Source organism: Peromyscus leucopus, chromosome 11, assembly GCF_004664715.2.
Source record: "Peromyscus leucopus breed LL Stock chromosome 11, UCI_PerLeu_2.1, whole genome shotgun sequence".
Classification (NCBI taxonomy): Eukaryota; Metazoa; Chordata; class Mammalia; order Rodentia; family Cricetidae; genus Peromyscus; species Peromyscus leucopus.
The window spans coordinates 1,309,937-1,336,219 of NC_051072.1; the positions used below are offsets into that span (position 1 = coordinate 1,309,937).

The following is a 26,283-nucleotide window of genomic DNA, read 5'->3' on the forward strand; positions in this document are numbered from 1 at the left end:
CACCCAGCAGGTCACCCATGCCTCTCTTCTGACAAAACTTGATCCTCTAAATGGACTTAACACATTTTGGGAGACTATGGAAAGAAAAATGCCACTAACTGTTTCCTAAATGGCAGGGTTTATTTCAATACTCACATACAACTGAATGAGGCAAACTATTTACACAAAACATTAAGTACAAAAAATATAATACAATTTATCTGTACATAATTACGATTCTCTTAGCTTCCACAAAATGTTGGCAGGGAGATGATGAGCGGGGTTGGAAGGGAGTTCTAGGAAGGGCGTCGTGCTGTGCTCTTGGCAATGTGCAGGGCCATTTTATGACTTCACTGTTAAAGGAGATGATAGGTACTGGGGATGCCCCTAGAGCAGTGATACAAGATGACATTTCCACTGCTATAATAAGTCCAAGTTTCACCTTATTAATATGTTTGGCTAGACAGGTGTGAGTTGGTTTTGTTTGGCTGATTGTTTGGGAAGTGCCCCTGCCCCCTCCTTTTCGGAACTTCCATAATTGGTTCAGTGACAGACAGAATGAGTTCCCGACCTGGGTTGACACAATTAGGGTCTCAAACTGATTTCTGAAAACAAGATATCTGCCAGGTATCATTAAGCAACAATTTGAGGCAAGGACCTGGCCAGCTCTAAGGGAGAACATAAAACCAGTAAGTTAAACAAAAAGACAAGGACCACAGGAAACCACCAGTGCATGTGTCTAGTGAGAGTTCAGAGGAGACACTGACAGGAAAACATAAGGACTGAATGTGTGGGTGGCCGAATGTCTGAGAGAGAAAATAGTCGCCAGCAGGTGCATTCCCACACAGACCCAAGTAGTTGTTTTCTCAAGGAACTGACAGGGGAATTGCAGAGCTACCTCACTCTTGAAATGGCTCTGTAGTAGCTAATATATATTGTCTCTGAAGTTTAAATTTTAAGATCAGTGGCAGTCTGCAAGTTTACCAAGGGTTGAAGTTGGTCTAGGAGAAACTTCCATGAATGGGAAATGAAACAATCCCAAACAGTTTTATTTTGTATCACGAAACAGGCAAGGAGGCAAAGCAGGTATAAAGTCAAACCAAATCGGGTATCACAGCTTTGGTCGCTTGTTTTGCAGAATCTTACACTGGGACAAACTGGTGCATCTCACTGACGGATGAGGTGAGCATCATGGTGACTCAGTGGTTGGAGGCTTGCACTGTGCATGCTTTTGAAGCAGATCTTGAAGCATTAGTCCACAGTCATGGTATAAGAGATAAGTGGTCAACTTTGGCACGGAAGACACTGCTAACATTTTAAACCCAAGTGCAATGTACCAATTTGAATAATTTTTCCAGCAGTTCTGATACTGGAGTTGCAAAATCAGACAAAACCACCCACATGCCATTCTAGGTGGTTCTCATTCCACACTGTGTCGCTGTTAGTAACCTCCATGGTTTCCTTGTGCCTGTGTACTGAAGAGTAACAGAAACAAACCTTGACTTCTATGTGCACTGACTAGACTTTTCTATCACAGGATAGGATCTAACATGTTTCCATGAAGATCTCAAAATTAAAGCAACAGCTTCTTTCAGGCTGGACTGGGGTCACCTCATCTGGACATACCCTTGTTCCTGTTCTGAAAGCAAAACCACATTGGAACATGAGGCATTTCTGTCTCATTTTCTGTTCCTGAGTTCAAACAGACACACAAGAGTAGTTTTCCTCAAAGTGTATACAACCAAGCCTTGGCTCTGATTGGAACGATCAATAACCAGGAGGAATAACAGCACGGAGCTTAGAAAAGGCACTAGCAACTTTATATGAGGAAAGTCAATCATTTCCTGCAGATAACAGACTTCCTTTAGTGTTCTGATGGAAGAACAGTTTCTGTTTATCAGAGCCCAGGCTTAGCTTTCTGCTTGTATTTATCTAACATTGGAACCATCTGGTATTAAATTACCAAGAAGCCAGGAAAGATAAGGATTATGGCTGACCTACTGGCATTAGGTTCTTGACTGATTATGAAGAGGTGGAGATCTTCCTGCCCGCTTACTTTTTAGTGATTTCCATCTGATCCTTTCTGATCCAAGAGTATCCTTGATTAGTTTAGTTACCTGTACAATGTCTCCTAAGTAAAGCAAGTTGATATAGGCTCTGGTCATGGATAATAAGCTTAAATGGCAGAACATTCAATGAGATCATGTTTTGTGGCTGGGCTCTCATTATGAACTATACCATTTATACCAGACTACAAATTTGGTGTTCAGGAGGCTATACATTGTTTGCAGTATGAACTATTTTAAGGGATGTGTTTCCATCCCTGATGCTTCAGTAACAAGTGTCTAAATTCTGATAATGCAACATTACAATGTGAACACAACTTCACCATAAGTCCATAAAGAAGAGTGACTTTTGCAACTTCTGCCAATAGTTTGTATATACTGTTTCCCAAAGGGAATAGTAGCAAACTGGAAAACAACACATTTCTTTTGTTTCATGAGATTATTCATAGAGACAACCTGAAGGCCTTGGCTTAGTATTTATAGAGCTGCAAAATCTCCTTACATCATTTTAATTAATGATAACAACTGAAAAGATAAGCTGGAGAGATAGATGATACCTGGGCCCTGGGCATTAATCTCTCACACAGAATTCCCTGTAATACATCTGCTAGGTCAACATGAACATTAACTTGGGTTTTCCCATTTCACATGCATTTCTCAAAGAAGCATTGTACTCGAAATGTCCTTTAGTATTTGATAATAGATAATATCAAATACCCACGGCTCATACCGTATTCATACGGGTTTTGAAATATTGACAATGATGTTTCAACATAAATCTCTAGATGTTCCATGAAGTTGTAAAGGTGTAGGAATGAATAGATGAGCCAGGCATGTTCAATATTTTTAGACTCTAGGAAAACAGCAGAGAGTTTGCAAAGGAGTCGATATAAGGTTACTGCTTTGAGACCTCCAGGAAAAGTGATTTGGGGAGTCATGAGACTCAGACATAACCTGTCCCTTGAGAAAGAGGTTGATCTGAGACTGACAGAGTCCACTATATTACCAACTGGTAAATGGTGGCTGGTTTTTTTTTTTTTTCTGGTTGAGGCTCCCAAACATTTTTTTTTGAGACAGTAGTGCTGAATGTAGTGAACCCCAAAGTGTGACTTAAAACATGAAAGGCTCACTGAAGAGTCCAGGATACCTCAAAGTTAAGAAAGGTGATGACCCTGTGGAAAAATTGAGGAGGAATTTGACTATACCTATTGGGGAAGTATTTGTGGTTTATTCTAAAAAGAAAATTCAGCAAAGAAACACAAGGATATATGCAAATTTATGCACTAATAGGCTGTATTTAGATGAATGACCAGAGGTAAACCTGGTGCATCCTTAGGAAAACATCCATCTCTTGAGCTATTTGATCACACAGTAACATAGCCATCCCTTAGGTGGAATCCTCTTTGATAAAAAATTGTCCACAGTATTGAAGGCAAGATCCATGTGGAACATTTGCTGACACAGATGTCAGAGTTGGTCGTTTCCATCCCTTTGTAGATAATTAAGGAGGCAACAATGCCCTTAACTAAGACTCATGCACCCAGGAAATGTGATTATAGAAGAGTCCAAATGTCAGGCCCACAGTACTTGGTTGTGGGCCAGATCCCTGCCAGGGCCTATGCAGGATATTCAGTAGGGAGCGACAACCCTCACCTTTCCATCTCACAGGCCACATCTGTTTCCTTTCTTTTCAGTATCACCCGTGAATCAATAACATCCACACCCAACTATGCGAACTGGTCCTTCCTGGTGACAGAGGCATCTTGATGGCAGATGCATTCACAGACATTTACTGTTTATGGCTTATCTTCGATTGCTTTAGTGTCTCTATCACTCCACATATGCATAAGAAACCTTCTTCTGTTCCCTCAAAGTCAATGCTAATTCTAGGTAGAATCTACTTTTTTTGTTTTGTTTTGTTTTGTTTTTCGAGACAGGGTTTCTCTGTGAGCTTTGCACCTTTCCTGAAGCTCACTTGGTAGCCCAGGCTGGCCTCGAACTCACAGAGATCCGCCTGGCTCTGCCTCCCAAGTGCTGGGATTAAAGGCGTGCGCCACCACCGCCCGGCAGTAGAATCTACTTTAATATGCGTTTTGATGTATTCAACAGAACTAGGGATGCTTGGGTACCATGAGTAAATTTTAAATGGCAGAGGCATAAAGAGGCCTAGCTTGCATTGGGAAGTTTTGAAGAAAAAGCCTAGAACTATGATGACAGAGACTTTTTTCTTCTAAAGCATAGTTTCACCCAATGTCCCAGAGTTCCTTAGAACTCACTGTTAGCTTCAGTCAGTGGTGACATGGCCCACAGTTCCAAGAAAGTCCCCAGGGTATTTGGAAATGTCTCAGGCTGTGCAGTGTGCACAGATTCTATTCTTCTTTCTGCAGAATGTCAGCACCTAGCAGGATTGATGATGGTCTAATCAGAGAGAGAACCCTAAAGAACATTGGGACCAGCTTCCAAAGAATGTAAGTATGTGACTAAAGCCAGTTTCTTAATGAAAACCAGCCAAACTTGAACCCTAATTCTAGAAAAATAAGCTGATTAATGTCATTTGACAACAGGTTCAGCCAGATGTAAATTAAACACATTCACTCCCCATGTGTTTCTTGTATCAAAGGGCAAAAAGGAAGCAAGGGAAGAACGAAGGAATGAAGGAAGGCAAGAAGGTTTGGAGGGAGGGATGAAGCAGGGAGGAGAGAAGGAAATGACAGTGCCAGTCTGGAAATTAAAATGTGACCTGCAGGTTGCAGCCTAACCCCAAATAAACAGTCCCCAGGTACAGAAGATCTACTCTGAAAAGGAGGTTCCAAAGTGAAATATGGCATATCCTCTGCATAGTGTGTGTGTGTGTGTGTGTGTGTGTGTGTGTGTGTGTGTGTGTGTGTGTTCCTCCAGAAGAGAAGCCATGTCACTGGTGGTGAAAACCAGAATACAGCCCATGGTATTCTGGAGCAATTGTTTCAGTTGTTTGACTAAATAAGAGTACAGACCTGGTGGCTGGGGGTGGAAATTTGAATAAAGAACCAGGAAGCCAAAAATGAGGCTTTAAAAAGGCAATACTAGTGTCAGAATATTGTCTTGTTTCAAATATGAGAATCCTGGAGTCGGGTTACTATATCAAACTGACAAAGACCAGATTGGAGGTCACTTAGAATGCATTTCCGATCAAGTTTAGCTATAAGTTCTTGAAATATTTGCACCCTCCTTTCCAGGGGAAAGAAAATGACCTTTCAAGTTAAGGAAACATTCAAGAAGGGGAGCTTATTTTTAAAAACAAGAAAATTTAGTGCTACACCAGGAGGATTTATTCTTTTCTTAAAAGAAAGTAATGTGATGAGTTGAGGCATTCAATGAAAATCCACCCTAGAGACAAAAAATAAATCATCTGACACATCTATCTGTTGAGTGTGGATTTTAAAAATGTGTGTGCAATGGAGGCCACATACACTGTAGAAGAAGTGTGTGAAATGCCACACGATGTCCCACTGGGATATCCCCACATGCCACTTCTTTACAATCTGACACATCTCCCAGAACCCATCTGCCATTTTAATTCCAATTTTAACAGAGAATTAGGTCTGAAAAATGTGCTTATATGAGAATAATTCATGACTAACCATGGGATTTTTTGGGGGGGAACATTTTCTGAGATTGCTTTTTTAATATTCGATAGGGAAAATACACACTCATAAAAACCCTGTAATCTTTATTCCCCGTGCTATACATTTGCATAGACGTGAAAGTTTATTTACCAATAAGAACATGTATGAATACCTACTCAGGCCTTTATCATAGTGACCAGTGGCACAGACAAGCTATTTTGTCTTTGCTTTTAAAAAGCATTAAATCGAGACCCATATTTTCTATATCGGGTGTTAATGGGTCTCCTTTTCTCCTCCGAGGACCTCAGGAACGGTCTTAAAACATTCCGTGGTGACTGAGAGCAGAGGGGTCACTAAAGCCCTGATCTTCTGAACCATTACCTCTCAAGGTACTCGTGACTGCTACTGCCTCAGAGCAAAGTGGAACTGGCTAGGCCGGGTGCACAGGAAGGCAGCTCTAATCGAAAGACTCAGAGCCTGTCCCTCCTCTGGCCTGGGGGCAGAAGGGGGCAAACAAGCAGACCATGGTACTAGAGTGTCACTCTAGTGTGACTGTGCCGAGCCCCAGAGGGACAGTTTGACACACCTTTAATGCTCTTGATAGGGGCCCATTGATGTACATTAGACACATCGAAGATGATGAATACAAAAAATGCTTATCATTAAACATCAGTTCATTCAACACTGCATAACACAAAAAAATAAAAAGAGTAGCTTTCAATTACAGTTTGGTACTTTCAATATTTTCCATAATTGGCATCAATGTTCAAGATTTTTTTTTTCCTGCAGGGAGGGAGGGATGTAGAGTCTACCCAAATGTTAAGACTGACTCTTCAGCATGTTCCCACTGCCCAGGCAGGTGGCCTTCAGGCCTCCAGCATGGCAGGGAGCTCCCTGGAATGCCACAGAATCCAAAAGTCAGAGTAAGGCTAGTTTCACTGCAAGCTGCAGAACACTGCTGTGTGTCTCACTGTCTGCTCTCTGCTTCATGTGTTCACCACACAATGATGACAGTCACACGACTGGGCAGGTCCAGGGCAGGTGGAATCCCTAGGCTTCCTTGGGCAGGAATCACTCCAAGTGCAAACAAACTCTTTCCAAAATCCCATGAGTAACTCAGGTTGGGGGAGTTGGCCATAGTCATATCTTCATTCTTTGCATTACTATGGACGCTGTTGGAGGGAAGGGACCTCTCAGATAAAGTGCCTGGTTTTTGTTTGTTTTCAAATTAAAATATCATGAAGTGCTACATTCAAAATCATGAAGATGCTATGTATCTAAAGACACTTTCTAATGTGGTTGGCACATTTGTGAAATAAAACTCATGAAACAATAGACCACTTAGAATTTGGGATGAGCACAATACAAAACTTCACACCATGGCTCACTTAGCAACAATCAAATGTTTGCTACAGACCAGATTGTCACAACACCACATTTAGGTGTTTAAGGGTGTGCGGCTTTTTGTAGCGATGGGAAAGTCTTGGCTTGAAATGCACTTGAAATGGATCCACACGTCATCTCTGAAGCCTCAGAAACATGGGCAGTCATGGAGCACGGCTTTGAGGAGCAGAGGGTTTACAAGGAGCCAAAAGTATGAGCTGCTAGTATTCATCATAATTGTTGAGATCTGTAAAGTAGGCGTTGGAGTAGGTCTTCCCAGTGAGATGTGGGTTGAAGTATTTGTTTCTCTCCTCTAAGATCAAGTTGTTTTTGTTAAATGCCTGTAAAATATGTTTGAAAAGATTAAGAATGTTCTGTAAATGTTTCCAAAGGAATAAAGTTGGGAGATGTAGTGCTGAGTTTGAACTCTCTCTGAAGGCTCTATTAGTTTGGAAAGTGTCTTCTCATTTACTGGCTCCTCAGCTCATTTGCCTCAAGGCTTGGCTAATAACTGGATGAGGCTGGCTGTCTTCAGTAGCATCTGGCCTACTTTAGCACTTTAATCGGGAAGGAACCGAGGGAGACAGAATCAGAAATCCAAAGTCTGAATTTCTAGAAAGCCTCTAAGACTCATGCAAATTTATGTACACTGCCCAAGTTATTTTCCATACCCGGGACACACTAATATGCATCTAGACTTCCACAAAAAGCTCCATTTAATGTGTTGTTTTTTTACTAATTCTTTGAGAATTTTATAAATGTATTTTAATCATATTCACATCCCATCCTTTCCTATCCTTTCAGATCCATTCCCACCTCCCAAATCATGACCTTAATGTCCTATCTTTAATTTTTTTAAACAGATAATCCAATGGCTCCACGTTATGCTGCCTATATACTCGTGGGTGTGAGGACATCCATTGGAGCATGGAACAGGGATTACACCCTTAAAGATATCAGTCTTCCTCCCCCAGAAGCCATCAGAATTTACCAAAGACGTTATAGAACTTCTTTAAGCAAGTGCACCTGACTCAAATGCTTAGTCTCTTTTTGTTCTGCACTCATTAAAAGGTGTCTGCTGTGGCCATCTGTGACACAGATGCCCTGTCTCATTAACTGTCATTAAAGTCACATGCAACTTCAAAGAGATTAATTATACCCAGTAGAAAGTAAATACTGAGAAGACCAAGATAAAGATAAAACAGGGTAGGTGGAAGCTAACTTCAAATAATTAGTCTATTGAAGTTCTTGAAGGATTCATTGTAGACTAGGGAGACACCTATCCACTGGGCTTCTTTTCCCTCATGGCAGCAACATTTCTAATATCACCTCAAAATGGGAGACTGAACCAAGGTGAGAACACAGACCACTCAGCTACCCACTGCTGACTAAAGAAGCAGGACCACAGCCATGCTGATGGGTAGGCATTGCGCTACAAGGGCTCTGCAGTTTTGTTTGGAAGGCCTACAGCTCCAATTGTCCCTCAATGGTACAGCTCATTTCTGATATACTATGGATCCTCGTCTTTCACTTTCTCCTAAATCCATCACCTAAAAGGTGGGAGATAGTGATGATCCAGGATTCTGGTTCAAGCTGAGTTTACAGGTTAAACAAACAAACAACCCACCTGACCTCTATACAAGTGGCAGAGAAGGAAGTAAGGACATTGCAGCCCTGGAGTCATAAATCTCCTGTCTGAGGCTGACAGAGCCAAATGTAATACATGTTGTTTTCTTAATTGTGGATTCATTGGATTCTTTTTTAAAGACTTTATTTTTGAAAATTTTATACAATTAAAAAAATCATACAATGAATTATGTTATCTGTTCTCCCATTTCCCATTCCAGCTCCTTTCATATCCCTCAACATTTCTCTCTCCCAGCTTCATGGTTTGATAACTAAGTCTGGTTAATACTGCTCATATGCTGATGGGTGTGGGAATATCCCTTGGAACACAGAAAACTCACCATGGACCACATCCTCAGTAAAGACTGATTCTCCCTCACCAGCAACAACCCACTACCAGTAACTCCTCAGAATAAGGTAGGACCTTGAGATTATCTCTGCCCTATTTATGCCTTGATCTGGTGCAGGTAACCACAGCTCTGGTGAGATCATGATTGCAATAGATAGCCATATCATATCCAGAGATATTATTTCACAGCACTCTTCCCTGTCCTCTGGCTTTTCCATTCTTTCTGACCCCTATTCCACAATGTTCCCTGATCCTCGATGTGGTGCATAATACATATTTTTATAAAAGAGAATGTTGTTTCAAAGTTAGCTATCATGGCAAGGAGAGGGACTATACCAACGTTCACTAAATATGTTATGGGAAGCAACTAATTCAACAGGAACACAGAAGTTTGGTTAGTCTTGGCTTAGGAGACTTCCCTTCATGAGCATGGACAAATAACAGAAGATGTCATCAGACAAAAGCCCCTTATGCCTTTCCAGCCATACCCTGACTCTCATACAAACAGGACAGCAGCTATCATGCTGGCCCTCATATAGGGTCATTGAAACCTCACAACAACATGGAGGTATGCCATATATCATCCCTATTTTATAAAGGAGTATACTGAGGTTGAAGGAAATTTAGGTCTTCCTGAAATGGACATGGACATCTCAGTGTCATAATGTGGCCTTTATATTGCTGCTCAGTCATTCATTTGGTCCTAGGCTGGGGGCTCTTTGTTGAAAGACCTCTCTTCAAAGGCAAGAAGCACAGACGAGGCATAGCTAATCACTGTCCATGACTTAGTAGCTCTCAGAATTGTATGTATCATTGTTTTCCTTTTAAAACTTTTATTTCCATTAGGAATAGGCAAACAAGAAAAACAAAACTCCAGAGACCCTCCCTCCACCCCCAAGAGTATCCAGCCAATACTTGTAGACTTCCTACAGCTACCACAGGGAATACCTACAGACTGTCTATACTCTCCAGAGAGCACACAGCACTAAAAGGTCCAGGGTACCTGTCATCACCAGTGCCACTACTACTGAACCTTGCTAGCAGCCACAGTGTCACATGCCTTTGTGGCCTACCTAGTTCCAGCTGTCACTGTCCATTCCTTACCTTGATGGCCTCCACTGAGTCGTATTTGTCCAGTTTGTTGATGTGGTTAGTGATGCTACTGTTGAGAGCGGCAGGAGAGACAGGATGGATGACAGTTGCATCATGGGACTGTTGCTGGTACCGCTGGCAGTAGGTGTAGACAAGCAGGGTGAGGAGGCAGCCGAGGATGGAACTGCTGAGCCCCACGGCCATCATGTGGAACATGTTGAACTCTGTGAAATAGGGCCAATGTCATACTGCACTTGAGAAGAACATGCTACTCGACTCTCAAAGTGCCCCAGTGAAAGAAAAGCCAAAAGGAGTGCTGCATACTCCAAGGTACAGATTTTTTTCCTTGGAAATGTCAGGGCCATGTAAAAACTCCTCTATACTGAGCAGCCTAGTTCAAATCAGTGTTCTTATGAATTACAACCATTTCCCCAAATCCCTTGAACATGGTTAGTATTGCAACTGAAACACATTTGCTTTCCTCTGAATCCCCCAGAGAGCCTTCAAGAGCACAGTGACCACTGGTCTGTGGGTTTTCTATGTGCAGTGTGTCTATGGACCTTAACAGACTGAGCATCCATCTATCCAACATGACTAGAGCCTGTGAAAGGAGAATTCACTTGGGGCTCTCAGTTGCTGCACTCCTATAAATAAGCCAGGCTGTTTCTTCCTCTCTGTTTTAGTTTATTTAAATTGTTTTCTATTTACATACACTCTGGTATTGTTCATTGAATGTTTGCAAATACAAATTTTGTTCAATAATAGAAACTTTTGAAAATTAGAAAGAGATAGAAGTCTCTCTTCTTTCTCTAGTTTTGGCTGTGTCTTTCTAGAGATAATGCAGACTTATTCTCTCTCCCTATTTCTCTACCTCTCCCTTCCATTCCTCCTTCCCTCCCTCTCTCCTTCCCTCCATCTCTCTAATTTGTATATGACCTATGGACCACTTTTTCTAACTTGCACTTAGTGATCTTAGAAAAAAAAGTCTTAATCTAAGAAATAAAGATTTCTGCTAAAGGCACTAAATATAATCTTCTAGCTGGACACAGATGATTTTCTTTTGACCCATTGCTTGTCTAGTTAATAGGCATCTATTCTCTTTGGCTTTTTTCCATGAGTTATGGGTAGGAGATATTCAAACAGTGAGCTGCAATGATGTGTCTTGAGCACAGGAGGGATTTGATTGGTATCCTGGCAATACACCAAGAGTTATGGGATGTCTAAGAAACAACCATCTGGAAACCTCCATACTTGTTGGGAAAACACTTCTGTTGAAGTTCCCAACCTTTCTGCAGTGCTCAGAGCAGACCTAAGTGAGAGTCATGTGAAGCAGAAGGTGTCCTCCTTTCTCCTAGTCTGCACTGGCACTAAAGGGCTAACTCTGTTCAGGTAATTAACATCATGTCCTCACAGCTCAGGGGGCATCATTAGGATCCCCAGCTGTCTCCTCATGCATCACCAGGAAATACAACATCATCTGGCAGTTTCCCATAATCTGTCAACTCCAGAGCCAAGTGGGACTGTGGTAGAGCTAATGAGTTTCAGCTTGGACATGGAGTGACATCCTTCACTGTGGACGAAGCCCTTCAAAATACCAGAGGAGACAAGTAGATCTGTCTGCAATCCCCAGGACCTGTTTTAACTGACCTCCACTGGCTTACTCCCTAGGAGTCTGCAGGGCCACCTACTCTGTGCTCTGTGTTCACTAAGGACACTTACAACTCAACAGAAGCTCCAACATAGAGCTCTGATACTTGTCGAAAGATCACTTGCTACTCTTTACCAATGGATACTAGAACTAGGGCCCTAGAGTTCTGTCAGAATCCAAGATCAAGAAGCCCAGGTGAAGCTCAGCATCAAAATACGAGACATGTCCTTAGGGCCTGACCTGTGTGTTACACAGTAGAAGTTGAAGATCTGCCACATGCCCTCTGACCCTGAGTTTCCTTCTGTACTGTGTTTCTGTCTGCTCCTGGACACTGTTCTAAGAATGCAGATCCCAGAGAGATGGACCCCCCTCACTGGGCTCACTGTCAGCAATGATCAACACACACTCCTAAGTGCGCTGAGATTCTGAACAGATAGTGAAGTTCCTACCCTAGAAGTCCCTAACCCTAACGACTGGATAATCTATTGAGAACATTCTACAAGAACCTGCTGCTTCCTGACAGCTGAGTGAAGAATCACCTCAATTCTTTACCTCCTAGCTCATTTGCTCACTGGTAAGATCATAGAGGGAGGTCACAAGCCTTGGGTGTTTCCTGCTTTGTCATGGAGACTGTGATTGGGCAGGGCTCTTAGTATGTGACTATTGCATGAACCGTTCTGCGCCCTTCCTACCAACAAACATTAGAATTGTATTGTTTTTACTGAAGATGGAGGCTAGAGTGATGATAAGCAAGGCTGATTTCACACACTGGCTCTCATTTCTTTCTCTATTTTCGCTGTTAGGACTCCCCTGAGCTGGTGCCACATACTGATAAAAATACTCTCTACTGTACTTATAACTCATATTTCATTGCTGCATACGGAAGATGTGCAATGGTCTCCACATGCAGATGTGCATCATTAGTCATATGAATTATTCCTGTAGGTGCCTGGGGAAGCTGTGGCCAGCTGACATCTTTATGATGAGATTATTCAGACTTTGTGTCTCCTACAACTAAAAATAGCTAAGCTGAAAGATTTCAATAGGAGCACATTCTCTGCAAAGGGAAAAATAGTACCTACTAAATCTCATGCGATTCTGTACACCGTGGCTCTTCCCTAAATATATGCATTGTCTTTTTAACATTTACTTGGGTATGCTGTGTGTGCGTGTGCATGTGCATGTGCGTGTGCATGTGTGTGTGTGTGTGTGTGTGTGTGTGTGTGTGTGTGTGCTCACATGCTCATATATATATGCAGGTAGCATGACATAAACATGGAGGCCAAACAACAACTTAAGGAGTCAGTTCTCTTCTTTCACTACATGGGACCTTGAGATGGAACTCAGGTCACTTGTCTTGGTGGCAGAATGGCAGACATGTTTCTCTTATTCCTGTTATTAGCTAACTCCTGTTATTAGCCCATTTTTCCTTTGGTTTTGGACAATGAGGATGGAATAGAGACCAACCATCCAGTCAGTTCAATTGAATTGCTTTCTATGCAATGCTTGATTGATTTTTAACCAATGGAGATACAAAATCTATACTGTTTCTCTAAACCTCCCCAAACATTCATGCTATATAATTAGTTATGTTAAACCCATCAGCTCCAGCCTAAGATCCATCTTACCTACTTATGCTGGAACAGCAATGCCAGTAGCTTGAAGGTTAAAACAGTCAGTTTCCTAACAACGCAGAGTAATTAGATTCTGAGATTTAGCCAATAACATCACCAGGTTAGATGCTGGATTTGCTCAAAGCCCTTAAAGGACTTTCACAGACCCAGCTCTCTAGCCAGAGGAATAAAAAGTTGAAAGACTCTGGCAGCAAGCATGGATGGCCAGTCAACTCCATTGATGTGCCACCCAGGTGACCCTCAGGTCTATCATGACCTCTCTGAAGACAGAACACAATTTCTGCACAGGTTCATTCCTAACCTGCAGTTCCTTAAGGTTAGTACACAGTCTGGTCTAAATCCTGGTGCTGACCAAGAGTATGACCCACACAGGGTTGCTGTAGAAGCCTCCCACATGTTTCCCAGGAATCTACTGGGCTCCTTTTCCCATGATGTTTTCAATGTAAAACCTCTGTTGCATTCTTTTGCCAGGATGCTATCCCTGAATCCTTTACTCATGACCTATAAAGATTTGTGCCAGTAGCCTCACCTCATGAGTTTCATGGTCGCCACCTATATAATATAGATAAAAACTGATGCTTACTATTCTTTTAGTACAATCGCCAATATAAAAATCTCTGAAAATTGTTATTCTTCACTTAGCTGGCAGCAAAATGTGACAAGCTGACCCCTTTGTCTCATATCTGATGATGGCATCACTAGAGAGGCTGGGTCTGGACAGAGCCTACAAGTGGTTGGACAGTATTAGCATAAGTCCTGACTCTCCCATCTTAGATCTGAAGTTGTTGACTTCCAAAGCCTGTCTCCAAGTGCCTCGCACAAACATCTATCAGTGTTGTGAGATGCTGATAGGACACATCTGTCCCTAAAAGTGTTTAGTGGGGAGTCTGGTATATTATGACCAATATGAGGGGGTACTCAGGGGCTTTCCTGCCCAGTCACCCATGTCCAGCTGCAGAACACCATGGGAAGAGAAAGGTTACAATATGTCAGAGTTCCAACAAGAGCTCCATTAAACAGGAGAACTCACCTCCACATCTTTTCTCTTCTACGCTGCTGGATCTTGCCACAGACACTTCTGGAAAAACAAAAATCTAATCACTATGCACAAAGGAGGTGGGAGGAAAGTTTATATCCATGCTTCATTTACATGCTTCATTACAATCATTTCATTCATTGATTTTGAATTCAACATGAATCTAAGGTTCAAAAGCTTGGACCTTAATTATCAGAAGTGTTGACCATTCCTTTGTTTTAATAAACCTGTGGTGGATCTGGCTATGTCATCCTCACTAGGAGGGGATGGTATTCAATACCAAAGAAGAAAATGCCATGGTACCTTGGGTTTGAAACAAGAGCAAGTACTAATTTCTGTTATGACATGTCTCATCAGCTAGGGACTCCCAATAACATTGCCCTGTGTTGTTTTTCTGGTGCAGCATTCTTTATGAACTGAAGGTTGAATCACCAGAGCTCAAGGAAAACTCTACTAAGAAGCCCAGGCATTCACTTTCTTGTGCCACATGTGAAATCCACCAGGAGGATGTGAATGAGATGGCAGGTCTTCTGAGTGTGTTAACACCCCAGGTGTTTAGGAAGGCCAGACTCTCCTACACTGGTTTTTCATTACATAAGAAAAACTGAAAGTATGTTAAACAAAAAATAACAACACTCATAGGCCGTATGTGGTTGAGGTGCCTTCTAAGGCTAAAGCTATCAGTCCTGTGTAAAATATTACTGTTCTTTCCACAAGTCAAAAGAAATGAATAAACTGTGCTTCTATAATTTAATCCCAATATTTCTTCACAATAGTTTAGTCTTTGTTTTAGTCCATATAATGTCCCACAGATGCAGGAGGATTGTGTTTCGGGGGCTTATGCATAAGTAGAATGCCACCCTACTGGGCCATTGCAACAAATGATTATCCCCTGTGATAACTAAATGTTGACTTCCAATAAAAAGCCTCTGGCAAGAGGAACTTCCCACCCTTTTTTCAAGGCAACATTAATGACAGACATCCATGTTCCCTAGTATATTGAGAGTTACATGAAGACAATGACCCTCTTCTCTGTGCAAATGCACAACATTGTCATAGTAAAGTATTTACACTGATATTAAAACAAGCCATCAGTTTTCAATTTTTGTAGCAAATCCTCACACAATATTAGCATCAATAAATTATATAAGATATAGTGCCAAATTCCAATCTAATCTGCAGTTACCTGTGAATCTATATTCCTGTCACCTTGAAACCACAACAGTTGATAGGATCATTTTTAATTCAGCAAAGGCAGCCTCAAGAGCAGATAAAAGTCTGACCCAATGGGTCATTTCCTCTCTGGATATTGGAATGACTGTGTTCACACTGATAAACATCTCTGCCCTTACCTGGGATGAAATTAGAGTCAAACACGCATGGCCGACTCTCTGTGGTGTTTCCGGAACACTGGCTGCCCACAGGAAACAGAAGAATACACTGTCGAGCACGGACCTGGATACCAGAGGCATCGCACACAGACCAGTCTGACCACAATGACCAGCTTTCTACAGAGACCAGAAGAGGGGGAGAGGCGAGGTTACCTGATGATATCGACCAATCACAGTCAAGTCAGGCTGTGCTTTAGGCTTTTATATTGTGTTTTTAATGGTTCTGTGCATAAGTAAGATGTGGTCATTTTACCAATCCAGTAAATAAATCCACAAAAGAATGAGTAAAAGAGCTAAACATTTTAATATATATAGATATAATGTATTTAAAGTAAATGTTCTAAGTCCCATAACATCATAATTCTGTGAATATTTTTATTTAAAATAGCCAACTAGCTAATTCTTGAGACAAACATGAGCTCTGTGAATCAGAAATCATCAGTGCAGGCACCATTTCCTACATAGAAAGCCCTCCTACAAAAAGGCCCTCAGATGATTTGCCGGACATTTCCCCCGGGATGCATGCTAGCTAGCACCACATGCGGAAATCCCTGGCTTCAGAATGAAAGTTTAAAGCACCTTTCTTTTGCAATAAACCAACTTTGTAAAGTCACCATGCCAATGCCAAGCCAGCCAATCAGAGTTCATTTCCCTCCAGGCTTACTGACGTGGATAAAGTCAATTCCCATATCTTTGGTCAAGGCAGAAGGATGAGCAGTGTCAGGACACTTCTGCCCGAAGGTGGAGGACTTGTTGGAATGCTTTTCAATCCATCCAGGTGTACAGATGTTCACACATAGGGATAGGACTCATATATCAAGTCAAAGAATGAACTCTACATATTATTAATCACCCATAAAAGGAGAACATCTTCCTTTTTTATTTTATTATTTTTTGTTAGAATTTAGAAATTCAAGCCATGCATTGATCCACGCAAATGGAATGGCTTTTTCTCTTGAAGACATAAAAGACTGATTTTTTTGGGGAATGATCATGAGAATTTGGTTTTTGAGGTCCTTTTAAAATAGATGCAACTTTCTAGAAAGGTCTGTGCATGCATGCACACTGCTAAAGGATTTCACTGTTAAAGTTAAATGTAGAAAGGTAATTCATTTTCATCCCATGAGGGGTGTGTCAGAATGCCAGGTTACCTCTTTGGTAAAAGGTTGTTTGGTACATCTTACATCAACCATGGGTTTAGAGCTCTCCCCATCCACAGTCCTGAAGAGGCTCACTTCCTCCTATCACCATCCTCTGTGGCTTGCTTTGCTTTGGTCCTCTGATAGCTGACTGGACTTCATGCCTTGTATTTTCACTGCGCTGCCTTTGAGTGTAGCCCTTGCCCTGAGTCAAGTGTCCTCCCACCATGCCCAGTGTTCCCCTGGGGCATTTCTAGGCTATTTTCAAGCACACAACATGTGCTGGGCCAGGATAAGCTCGGAAAGAAGGAGCCGCAAGCCACTCTCCCTGCATACTGGGGTGGGGGGTCTACAAGGATTTCTTGCTTTCCCCTTCTTCCAATCTTCTCTCTCCTCCAGCAAAGCAAGTACGGTGCTATGTGAGAGTCATCAGCGTTACTTAGTAAGGTCAAAGTGAGTTGGGTATATTTCCTAGGTAGGTAGTATAGATGCTCCAACATGGGTGCACTTTCCCATTTGTGATGAAAAGAGTACAATATGAAAACTACTTCACTGTAGGACAAAGTGTCACTAAATCACATCAGGGGTAACAGTGTGAGATTGACCTGCCATCCATTCCTCCATTTCCAGTATTTACTGTGACTTGCAATCTTTAACCTCATCATTCATAATTAAGAAAGGTGAGTTTGCACTAAGGCTATACAGTCGCCAAGGACATATATACCTGGACAGGTCTGTGTGTTGCAGAGTGCCTCCTCTGTGTGCAGTCCTAGGCAGATGTCCCCTCCATAGGCTGGGGCTGGATTCGTACACGAGCGGGTTCTCATGTAGTGTCCACCACCGCAGGTTGCTGAGCATTTTGACCAGGATGACCAACAAGACCACATGCCATCCACTGGGAAAGGACACAAAAAAACATAGCATGTCTGAGGTCCCCACCAGACCAATATGACACAGCTAGAGGTAGGATATGCCACATAGAAGACAGCAGGACACACAGCAAGAGACTACTCACCGGGCGGTGGTGGTGTACGCCTTTAATCCCAGCACTTGGGAGGCAGAGGCAGGAGGATCTCCGTGAGTTCGAGGCCAGCCTGGTCTCCAAAGCGAGTTCCAGGAAAGGCGCAAAGCTACACAGAGAAACCCTGTCTCAAAAAACCAAAAAAAAAAAAGAAAGAAAGAAAGAAAGAAAGAAACTACTCATGGTGTGGGGACATCTGAGGTTTCCTACTCGGTAGAAGCTACAGATTTGATGAATCCTTCTAACACTTTCTACTTCCCTGTTTGTCCATCAGAAAATATTTCTAAACACAATTTCTAAGCACCAGCACAGCACAGACTTTCAAAGTATGTGACTTGAAAAGTCTAGTTTCAGAACCATGAGTCATGTGCTGTAATAATTAATATGAAGCACCCTAAGAATCAATACTTCCGGCACCAGACATTCCAACAGTTCACATAATTCCTGTCATCCATGCTGGATTCTGCCCAGGGCTTGAATCACCATTTAATGTATCCTAAGTAAGACTGGTTCATGAGAAGATCAAACACCCTGAAGTTTAGATCCTTATTTCTTCCAAGGAAAGAAAGCAATCAGTGACAGAGAACCATTTTTTGTTGAAATGAAATTCATACATTAAATAGTTCAATGGACAAGGATAGAAAATCATTGCTCTTGTAATTCTAGTTAAATAGTCAACTGCTACAATAAGATAAAAACAGAATACAGTTACCACTGATGAAGGACAGCAAGATAAAGCTGCATAATTAACCCCCAAGTGTCAATCCCACGTGGGTGGTCAGGGGACAGAGTGGAGCATTTACAGTCTGTCAGTTCATGGGAATATGTGGTGCTGATTCCTTGGCATGCTGAAGCCTGGACCTCCAAGCAGCAGGGCTTTTTTCCTCTAAAGGAGCATTGAGTAGAAGTCTCTTCTACTCTCTGTCTCCCCCTGTGGAGGTCCAAGGGTATTGCAGCTAGAAAGCACAGTGTCCTCTGAGTACCAGAGGTTTCTGTATTGTTCTCTGGAGAAGACACACCTGCCAGAGTCCCAGAGTCCCCAGTTTGATTCACTGTGCCCTTCCATCATATTCTCAGTGTTCCTTTTCCCTGGGCCTTGTTGTTTACAGAAGAAAAGCAAAAGGAACCTGCTGAGATAAATCGGATCAAAAGAACTTATATTTATTGTGCTGGGTTTTATTGGTGTCTAAGTACAACTTTGAGTTGCTTTCATCTTATTTGAATACACATAGCAACAAAGAACCATCTGTTGTCTCTAGCTTTTCCAGGCAAGGTCTACAGTCCGGAGTCTTTACTGTTGCATCAAATGTGCCAGGAAAAAAAAGTTATGATCAGAAACCATCATGTGGCTCTCAGTGTTGATAAATTATGCAGGAGCAGGTTCAGAAGGTGAAGAATAATCATTTTAGTATGCACTTGATTTTACTATTATTTACTTATGTTAGTGCCACAGATAGAACCAGAGCCTCCAGAATTTGAGACAAGCACTATATTGCTCAGCTGTATCCTCACCCTGGCTGAACCCTCATGGGCATGCACACACAGAGTAGGAAATTGGGTGCCTCCTACTATCATACTCTCTCTGTCTTATGGCCCTGAGATAAAGTCTTTTATCTTTTTGAACCAGATTACCATGTTGGCTAGGCTTACTGTCCAGAGAGCTCTTGGGATCTGCCTAATATTGCTCTCAATGTTGTTTTTACAGGCACATGTAGACTTGCCCATATATGTGGATGCTGAGAATTCAAATGCAAATCCTCATGCTTATATACCAAGTGCTGTGACCCATTGATCTGTTTGCAATCTCTGAGAACATTTAAAAAATGATCATGTTTTTTTGTAATCATTCACTAGGAACCTAGTACAGTTAAAAACATCAGTTTTTATAGAATAATATGCTCTAAATTATGTAAAAATTACCCTAAATATATGGATTCTTTTGGACATATAGTTCAACCTCCACAGTGTAGGGGGACTTCCTACCAACTCACAGCTGAGTTACAGATTGTCACATTTTTAGGAATTTTATGGGTGGTAAAAGATAAAGTTGGGTATTCACCTTGCACAGCCTTGATGTGTGTGTGGGTGGGGGGGGGAGGCTGAACCTGCCTTATCTGAATGTAGCAGGCTCTGTCTTACCTTTTCGGAGGAGGGAATGGAGGATGGGGTAGGGAAATTAAGGCTGGGAGATGGGCGGGAGGAGGGAAGAGAGGGGGATCTGTCATTGGTATATAAAAATGAGTAAAAAAATTCCTTCAGAAAAAAAAAAGATAAAGTTGATGCTCACACATTCAACCTTGAATTTTCTAATCCCTTGGGCAAAGACATGGAGAACTCTGTAAAGGAATTTTGGCTTGTAAAAGAAAATGAGGACAGAGTTATTTTAAGATATTCAGGCCATGTACACATAATCCTGGCTCAACAGCAAGTCAACAAAACTAAAACTAAAACTACTCACAAATGATGCTATCAGAGTGTCCTAAAAATGGACAAGAAACATTTACCCTTAGGGACCAGGATCACATCCAAACATCTCTAGGACTCCACATGGGCTACTAATGGACCCAAGAAATTAAGTTTGGAGTCTAGAGAAGACAGGGTGATGGAGGGAACTTGGCATTCCCATATCATTCTCCTTGGCTCCAGTTCACAGCTCTGATTCAAATCTAGTGATATCGCCCACGCTGCCTCCAAACACCCGGGGGAGGAATTTTCCTACATGGGCTGTGGGAAAGAACAACTCCTCGACCTTTCCCAGCATCTCAGCATCGGTTTAACTGGGAAAGTTGTGTAGTCTGAAGAGGAATAGCCTGAGGCTGGAGAAATTCGGGCATAAAGGCCTCATGGGAAAAGCACAACTGTAGGAGCAAAGACATCATTGAATATCATTGTTACAGGAAAATGGAAGGAACTAGAGAAGTTCAGGTTGCGTGGTGTGACCAACACCTAGAAAGACAACGTTGCGTGTTGTCTCTCATCTGATGTTCTTAACTACACATTGCCAGATGTGAGTATATAACCTGGAGTAACTATAGAAACCAGAAGGGGAAAAGGGGGCCATTGTGGAATGGTGGTGATGGGGAGCAAGAGAGAGGAATCTAGAATCAAGCGATCTGAGGGGAGTGGGGAAATGGGGGCTTTAACTAGGGAGAGGGGACAGAGCTAAATACAGCAGGAAGACAATAGAAAAATGTCTGGAAAACTCATAAGGAATCATAACTCTTAGATATATACCTACAAATACCTATAATACATGTAAGTATGTATGCATATAGAATAAATAAAAATTTCCCATATGGGCTGACAATGCTCCCTGAAAGAGCCATACACTATCTAACAGAAACCCATTAACAGGCCTAAACATCTCTCTCCTGAGTTGTTGGCCAGGCTGTCCAAGAGAATCCCAAAACATCCTAGACTATTGTTGTTGTCCCAGATTGCCATCCAGAGGTGTAAGGTAAATTGCTATTTCTGAAAATACACATTTACTTCAGACACAGGGCCCACAGGACCTGAGCTGATGTGATCCAAAAGTCTGCTCCCTGAGGACTAGTTTTTATGATACCCCAGGAGGTACAATAAGCGTTTCCAAAGGAGACAAGCAACCAGTAGTCTGACTCATCTACGATGCCTATGAACCCTAACAATGAACATCATGATTCTGTAACCCTACAGGTGCAGTGGTGGTACACAAACTTTAGCAGTTACCAACAGCTCTCTAATTGGATTTCAGGCTGACTCAACAAGAGGAAAATCATGCTTGGGATTGGAAAGCTAGCCAGCTACCCAGGGCTAGTGAAGTCAGGGATCCTGAAGAACATACAACTGCCACTAGTACAACTGCAACTGGTTTACTAAACCAGCATAGTTCCCAACTATATTCTAACTAGTTAGATTTATAGCCATAGATAAGTGTAGTGCCCTCATCTAGGAAATTTCTCTTTGTAACAGACAGACAGACACTATTACAGAAAACCACAAGGGATCAAAATATAGAACTGTGGAGCTCAGTCGTGACGGATAACATCTACCACGTAACTTTGTACTCAAGGCTCAGGTAGAATTGTGAGAGAGGAGGAGCAAAGGCTGTAAGAGCAAAAGGATCAGGGAGTTAAGTGTGAGGTCGGGGAACTTTGCGTCTCCTAATAATGTCAGAAACTACATCCATAAAATCTCACCAACATGGCTGCGTAAACATGACCTGAACGAGGATGACACCATTTTTAATGTGGAAGGAGGGAAGCTCACGAGTCCTCCGTGTTACACAAAGAACGATAGGCAAATCAATGCTGAAAGCAGTAGAGACAGTTTTCCACAGAGAAGAGCACACCAACTGGTGGTCCAATACCAAATGGTCAGCCCAGAAAGCATACATACAAGTAGCATACATACTGAGCAGGTTGTATTTATGAACGTATTCAATAAAATTTTTAAAAAGGTGGCTATGATTTGAAAGAGAACAATGGGTACATGAGAGGGCTTGAAGGGAGGGAAGAGAAGGGGGTAATGGAATAATTATCTTATAATCTCAAAAATTAAAAAAGTTATTTATAAAAGGAAAAGCATCAAAACAAAGCTGGGACCTTGATTTTAACTTTACCTACATGTTTACCAATCCATTACCATCTGTCTACTCATCTATCTATCATTTATCCATCCATCTACTCAAAGATAACCTAGACATCCATCTATCCTTCCATTTAATATTCATCCATCCACCTATCCTTTCCATACCAAATGCTTATTAAACTCTTACAAGAAAGTTTATTACTCAAATAATTTAGAAAATTGTATGTATTCGTAGGAATAGATGCTAAGATTTTTATTCTCTTCAAACCAATGTATCTAATATTTGGAAAAAGTTTTTCCTGCACAGGATTTCTCATTCCTGCTTGCCAATTTGATGAACTCCTTCCTACCCCTCAATACTAGGCTCACAGTACCCTGGTTGGTTTACCTATTATGATTCTAGTTTATATGTCTTCAGCTGATGTGGCCACTGCATGGCAACATAGCATAAAACTAGGAATCAGTGACTGTACTAGGCTGACATTATTTATGAGAGGCATATATATGCCTGTTATTGGGTTTCTGTTAGATAGTCTATGGCTCTTAGGGGGAGCATTGGCAGCCCATATGGGAAAATTTTATTTATACTATTTGTAATGAACAAATCAATGGTGTTCTCTGTGGAAGGAAGACCAATTTTCCAGTGCTTTGTTCCCTCATCATCTGACAATTATCCACAGATATTTCTAGGTGTGCCATGACTGTGCAATAGCTGAGATCACTACGGTGTGTGAGCCTGATCAGAAGTCCTGGGGTTTCTACTCAGGCATAAGGCAAAGGTGGTGTACACAGGACAAGGTTATAATCGCTTTAAGACTTTGTGTTAAAGAGCCTGAGACTAGGAGAAGGTCAGGTGACACATAGCTCTATTAGTGGCCAGAAGAGAAACCTGTCCTTAGAGGGTTTCATTCATGGGGTGGGCCCCTCTATGCAATAGGCGAGATGGAACTGGGAACTAGCTCAGTCGGTAGAGCATGAGACTCTTAATCTCAGGGTCGTGGGTCCGAGCCCCACATTGGGCGACGTTTGTAGCTAGAGTTTTCCTGACAAATTTGTCATCCACCAGTCCCACAGCTGCTCAGACCCAACCAAGTAAACAAAGAGACTTATATTGCTTACAAACTGTATGGCCTTGGCAGGCTTCTTGCTAATTGTTCTTGTATCTTAAATTAATCCATTTCCATAAATCTATACCTTGCCACGTGGCTCGTGGCTTACCGGTGTCTTCACATGCTGCTTGTCATGGTGGCAGCTGGCAGTGTCTCTCTGACCCAGCCTTCCACTTCCCAGAATTCTCCTATCTCCTTGTCCCGCCTATACTTCCTGCCTGGCCACTGGCCAATCAGTGTTTTATTTATACAGAAGGACATCCACAGCAGGCTGGTGTCCCTGGTATGGCACTGTGGCAGCCATGACTGTATGGACTTGGTAGAGGTCATATTGAAGGGGTTGGTTCTATCTGCATCCTAAAAGTGTCTAACACTTATTTTGGGGACAACACATAAAATTTTTACCAACTAGTGACAGGGCTTAGACCACAAGATCTGAGTATGTGCTGGATTGTTTTATGTCAACTTGACACAAGCTAAAGTCATCTGAGAGTAGGGAGCCTCGATTGAGAAAATGTCTCCACAAATTCTGGCTACAGACAAGCCTGTAGGGCATTGTCTTCACTACTGATGGACAGGGGAGGGCCAGCCTATAATGGGTGGTGCTATCCCTGAGCTGGTGGTCCTAGGTTTTACAAAAAGCAAGCTGATCAAGCCAGAGGGAGTAGGCCAGGAGGCCACACCCCTCCCTGGCCTCTGCATCAGCTCCTGCTTCCAGGTTCCTGCCCTGTTTGAGATCCTGCCACTGCAACTTTTGATGACAATCTGTTAATGGAATTATGAGTGAAATAAACCTGTTCTTCCACGTGTTATTTTGGTCATGGTGTTTCATCACAGACTAATAACTCCAACGAAGACAAAGTGAGGGAGGTCTCCAGCAGCTTCCACTGGCTTTCAGTTAACACTTAAAGGCTGCAAGCACACAGTTTTCCCAGTATTTTTCACACTGTGATCCACTTACCTGGGCAGGGTAAAATGTTGCATTCCTGGAACTCCAGGGATGGGCCAAGGCAGGGCATGCCCCCATACTTGGGTTCTGGGTTGTTGCAAACACGCTTCCGGTTCCGGATGCCTCTGCTGCAGTCGCGGCTGCACTGTGACCAGGAAGTCCATGCTGACCACGCCCCGTTGACTGTGTGGGCAGAGTATCTCCCAGCTCGTAGAAAGTCTCCAGAGAGACCTGCCAAGGAAAAGAAAGTGTGGTTCTGCAGTGTAGGCTGTTCGCTTTAGGTCCAGAATTACCCTAGTAGTCAACTGAACCCTTTTCACACTTCAAAGGCCCCAAACCCACTGTAGCTGAATGGCAGCCTCCTAGAACTCATGCTTCTTTCCTGTAGTTACTATCTAATTAGGATGCATGTGGTACTCCATCTGAAGGTGGCAACACATTTGCAATCAGCAAGTTCACGTCGGTGATTCTTCTCTCTTCTGTAGAGGATGCTAAAGAATGCCCCTGGTTCACTTTCTTTAGGAATTCTACTGCAAACTGTCCTCATGAACCATGGGACTGGGGCTACAGGAAAGATATTTGTCTGGAAAAGGGGGCACAGCTTAGACCTGTGCCTTCAAAGTTAACCTTTTCAGTGTGAATTCATGTTGTAAAAGGATCAGAGTTAATCCCTCTTGGATCACAGACCATGAAGGCAACAGTTTGCTCCAGAGAGCTTGCGCAGATCCCATCCCTGAATAAGCTTGCCTAAGATGTTGCACGTATGCTTGCTAACAAAATGGAACAGTAGGGATTAGGGGTGCTGGTAGTGGTGGGGTGAGGATGGACAAGCGTTATAAGAATATGTGAATTGTTTTTTGAAGACTCCTTGCATATCAAACCTGCTCTGAGCATTTTTACTTATTTAATCAGACTCAGTCAAAATTTGTGTGAAGAAGATGCAGCCCGACTTACGATATTAAACCCATTCAGTCATTGTCTCACGAATAGTGATGTTTTCACCAACCACTGGTCATGTGGTAGGCAATTGTTCTCACAAGCAAGCAAACACCAACACCCCAGCCATTCCTGGGCAAGCTTCTTGTTTGGTGCTGTGCAGGCAGGATGGTCTTCTAAGATAAGGCATTAGGAGTAGCTTTTTGAAACGGGCCAGTGTTTTGTGGGTTATCAATAAAGAAACAATGGTAGGCAAGGCTCCTTTTCTGTGTTCAGAAGCACATGTGTTCAATTTTCAGTTTTCAAGACATCAATAACACCATGTGAGGATGATCATCAGAACTCAGAACCATCAAAACATAGACTGTTTACATTTCTTTACACCATGGGCAATGCTTGTAGTTTTAATAAAATATAGGCTATCTTTGTATAATGTGCTTTTACAAAAATTTATAAATTTTTATAAAATCATTTTTTAAAACATATTTTCATGAATAATATATATATATATATATATATACTATTAATATTTAAAACATACTAGCTTTGGTGTTATATGTATCTGAGAATGGAAAGAATAAAAATATGCATTAAGGGAGGAAAATAAAGTCAATTGTAAAGATATACCATGCTTCATTTTCAACATTTCACTTTGATGGCACCATAAATAAATGTCATGTCCCATACAGAATAATGGTGTAAGTAAATTCATGAAAAGGTCATCATCCCAACAAGTGAAATGAGGGAAGAC

General features: G+C 42.0%; 1 protein-coding gene across 1 annotated transcript in view; it reads right to left on the reverse strand.

The window, feature by feature from the left end:
- Positions 1–4,886: 4,886 nt before the first annotated feature.
- Sema5a (semaphorin 5A) overlaps positions 4,887–26,283 on the reverse strand; it is a 466,375-nt gene continuing 444,978 nt past the window's right edge. The window contains 6 exon segments of the mRNA XM_037209370.1: positions 4,887–7,374; positions 10,113–10,324; positions 14,413–14,460; positions 15,771–15,926; positions 17,673–17,843; positions 24,609–24,827. Coding sequence (XP_037065265.1) covers positions 7,255–7,374; positions 10,113–10,324; positions 14,413–14,460; positions 15,771–15,926; positions 17,673–17,843; positions 24,609–24,827 — 926 coding nt within the window. The 3' untranslated portion in view covers positions 4,887–7,254.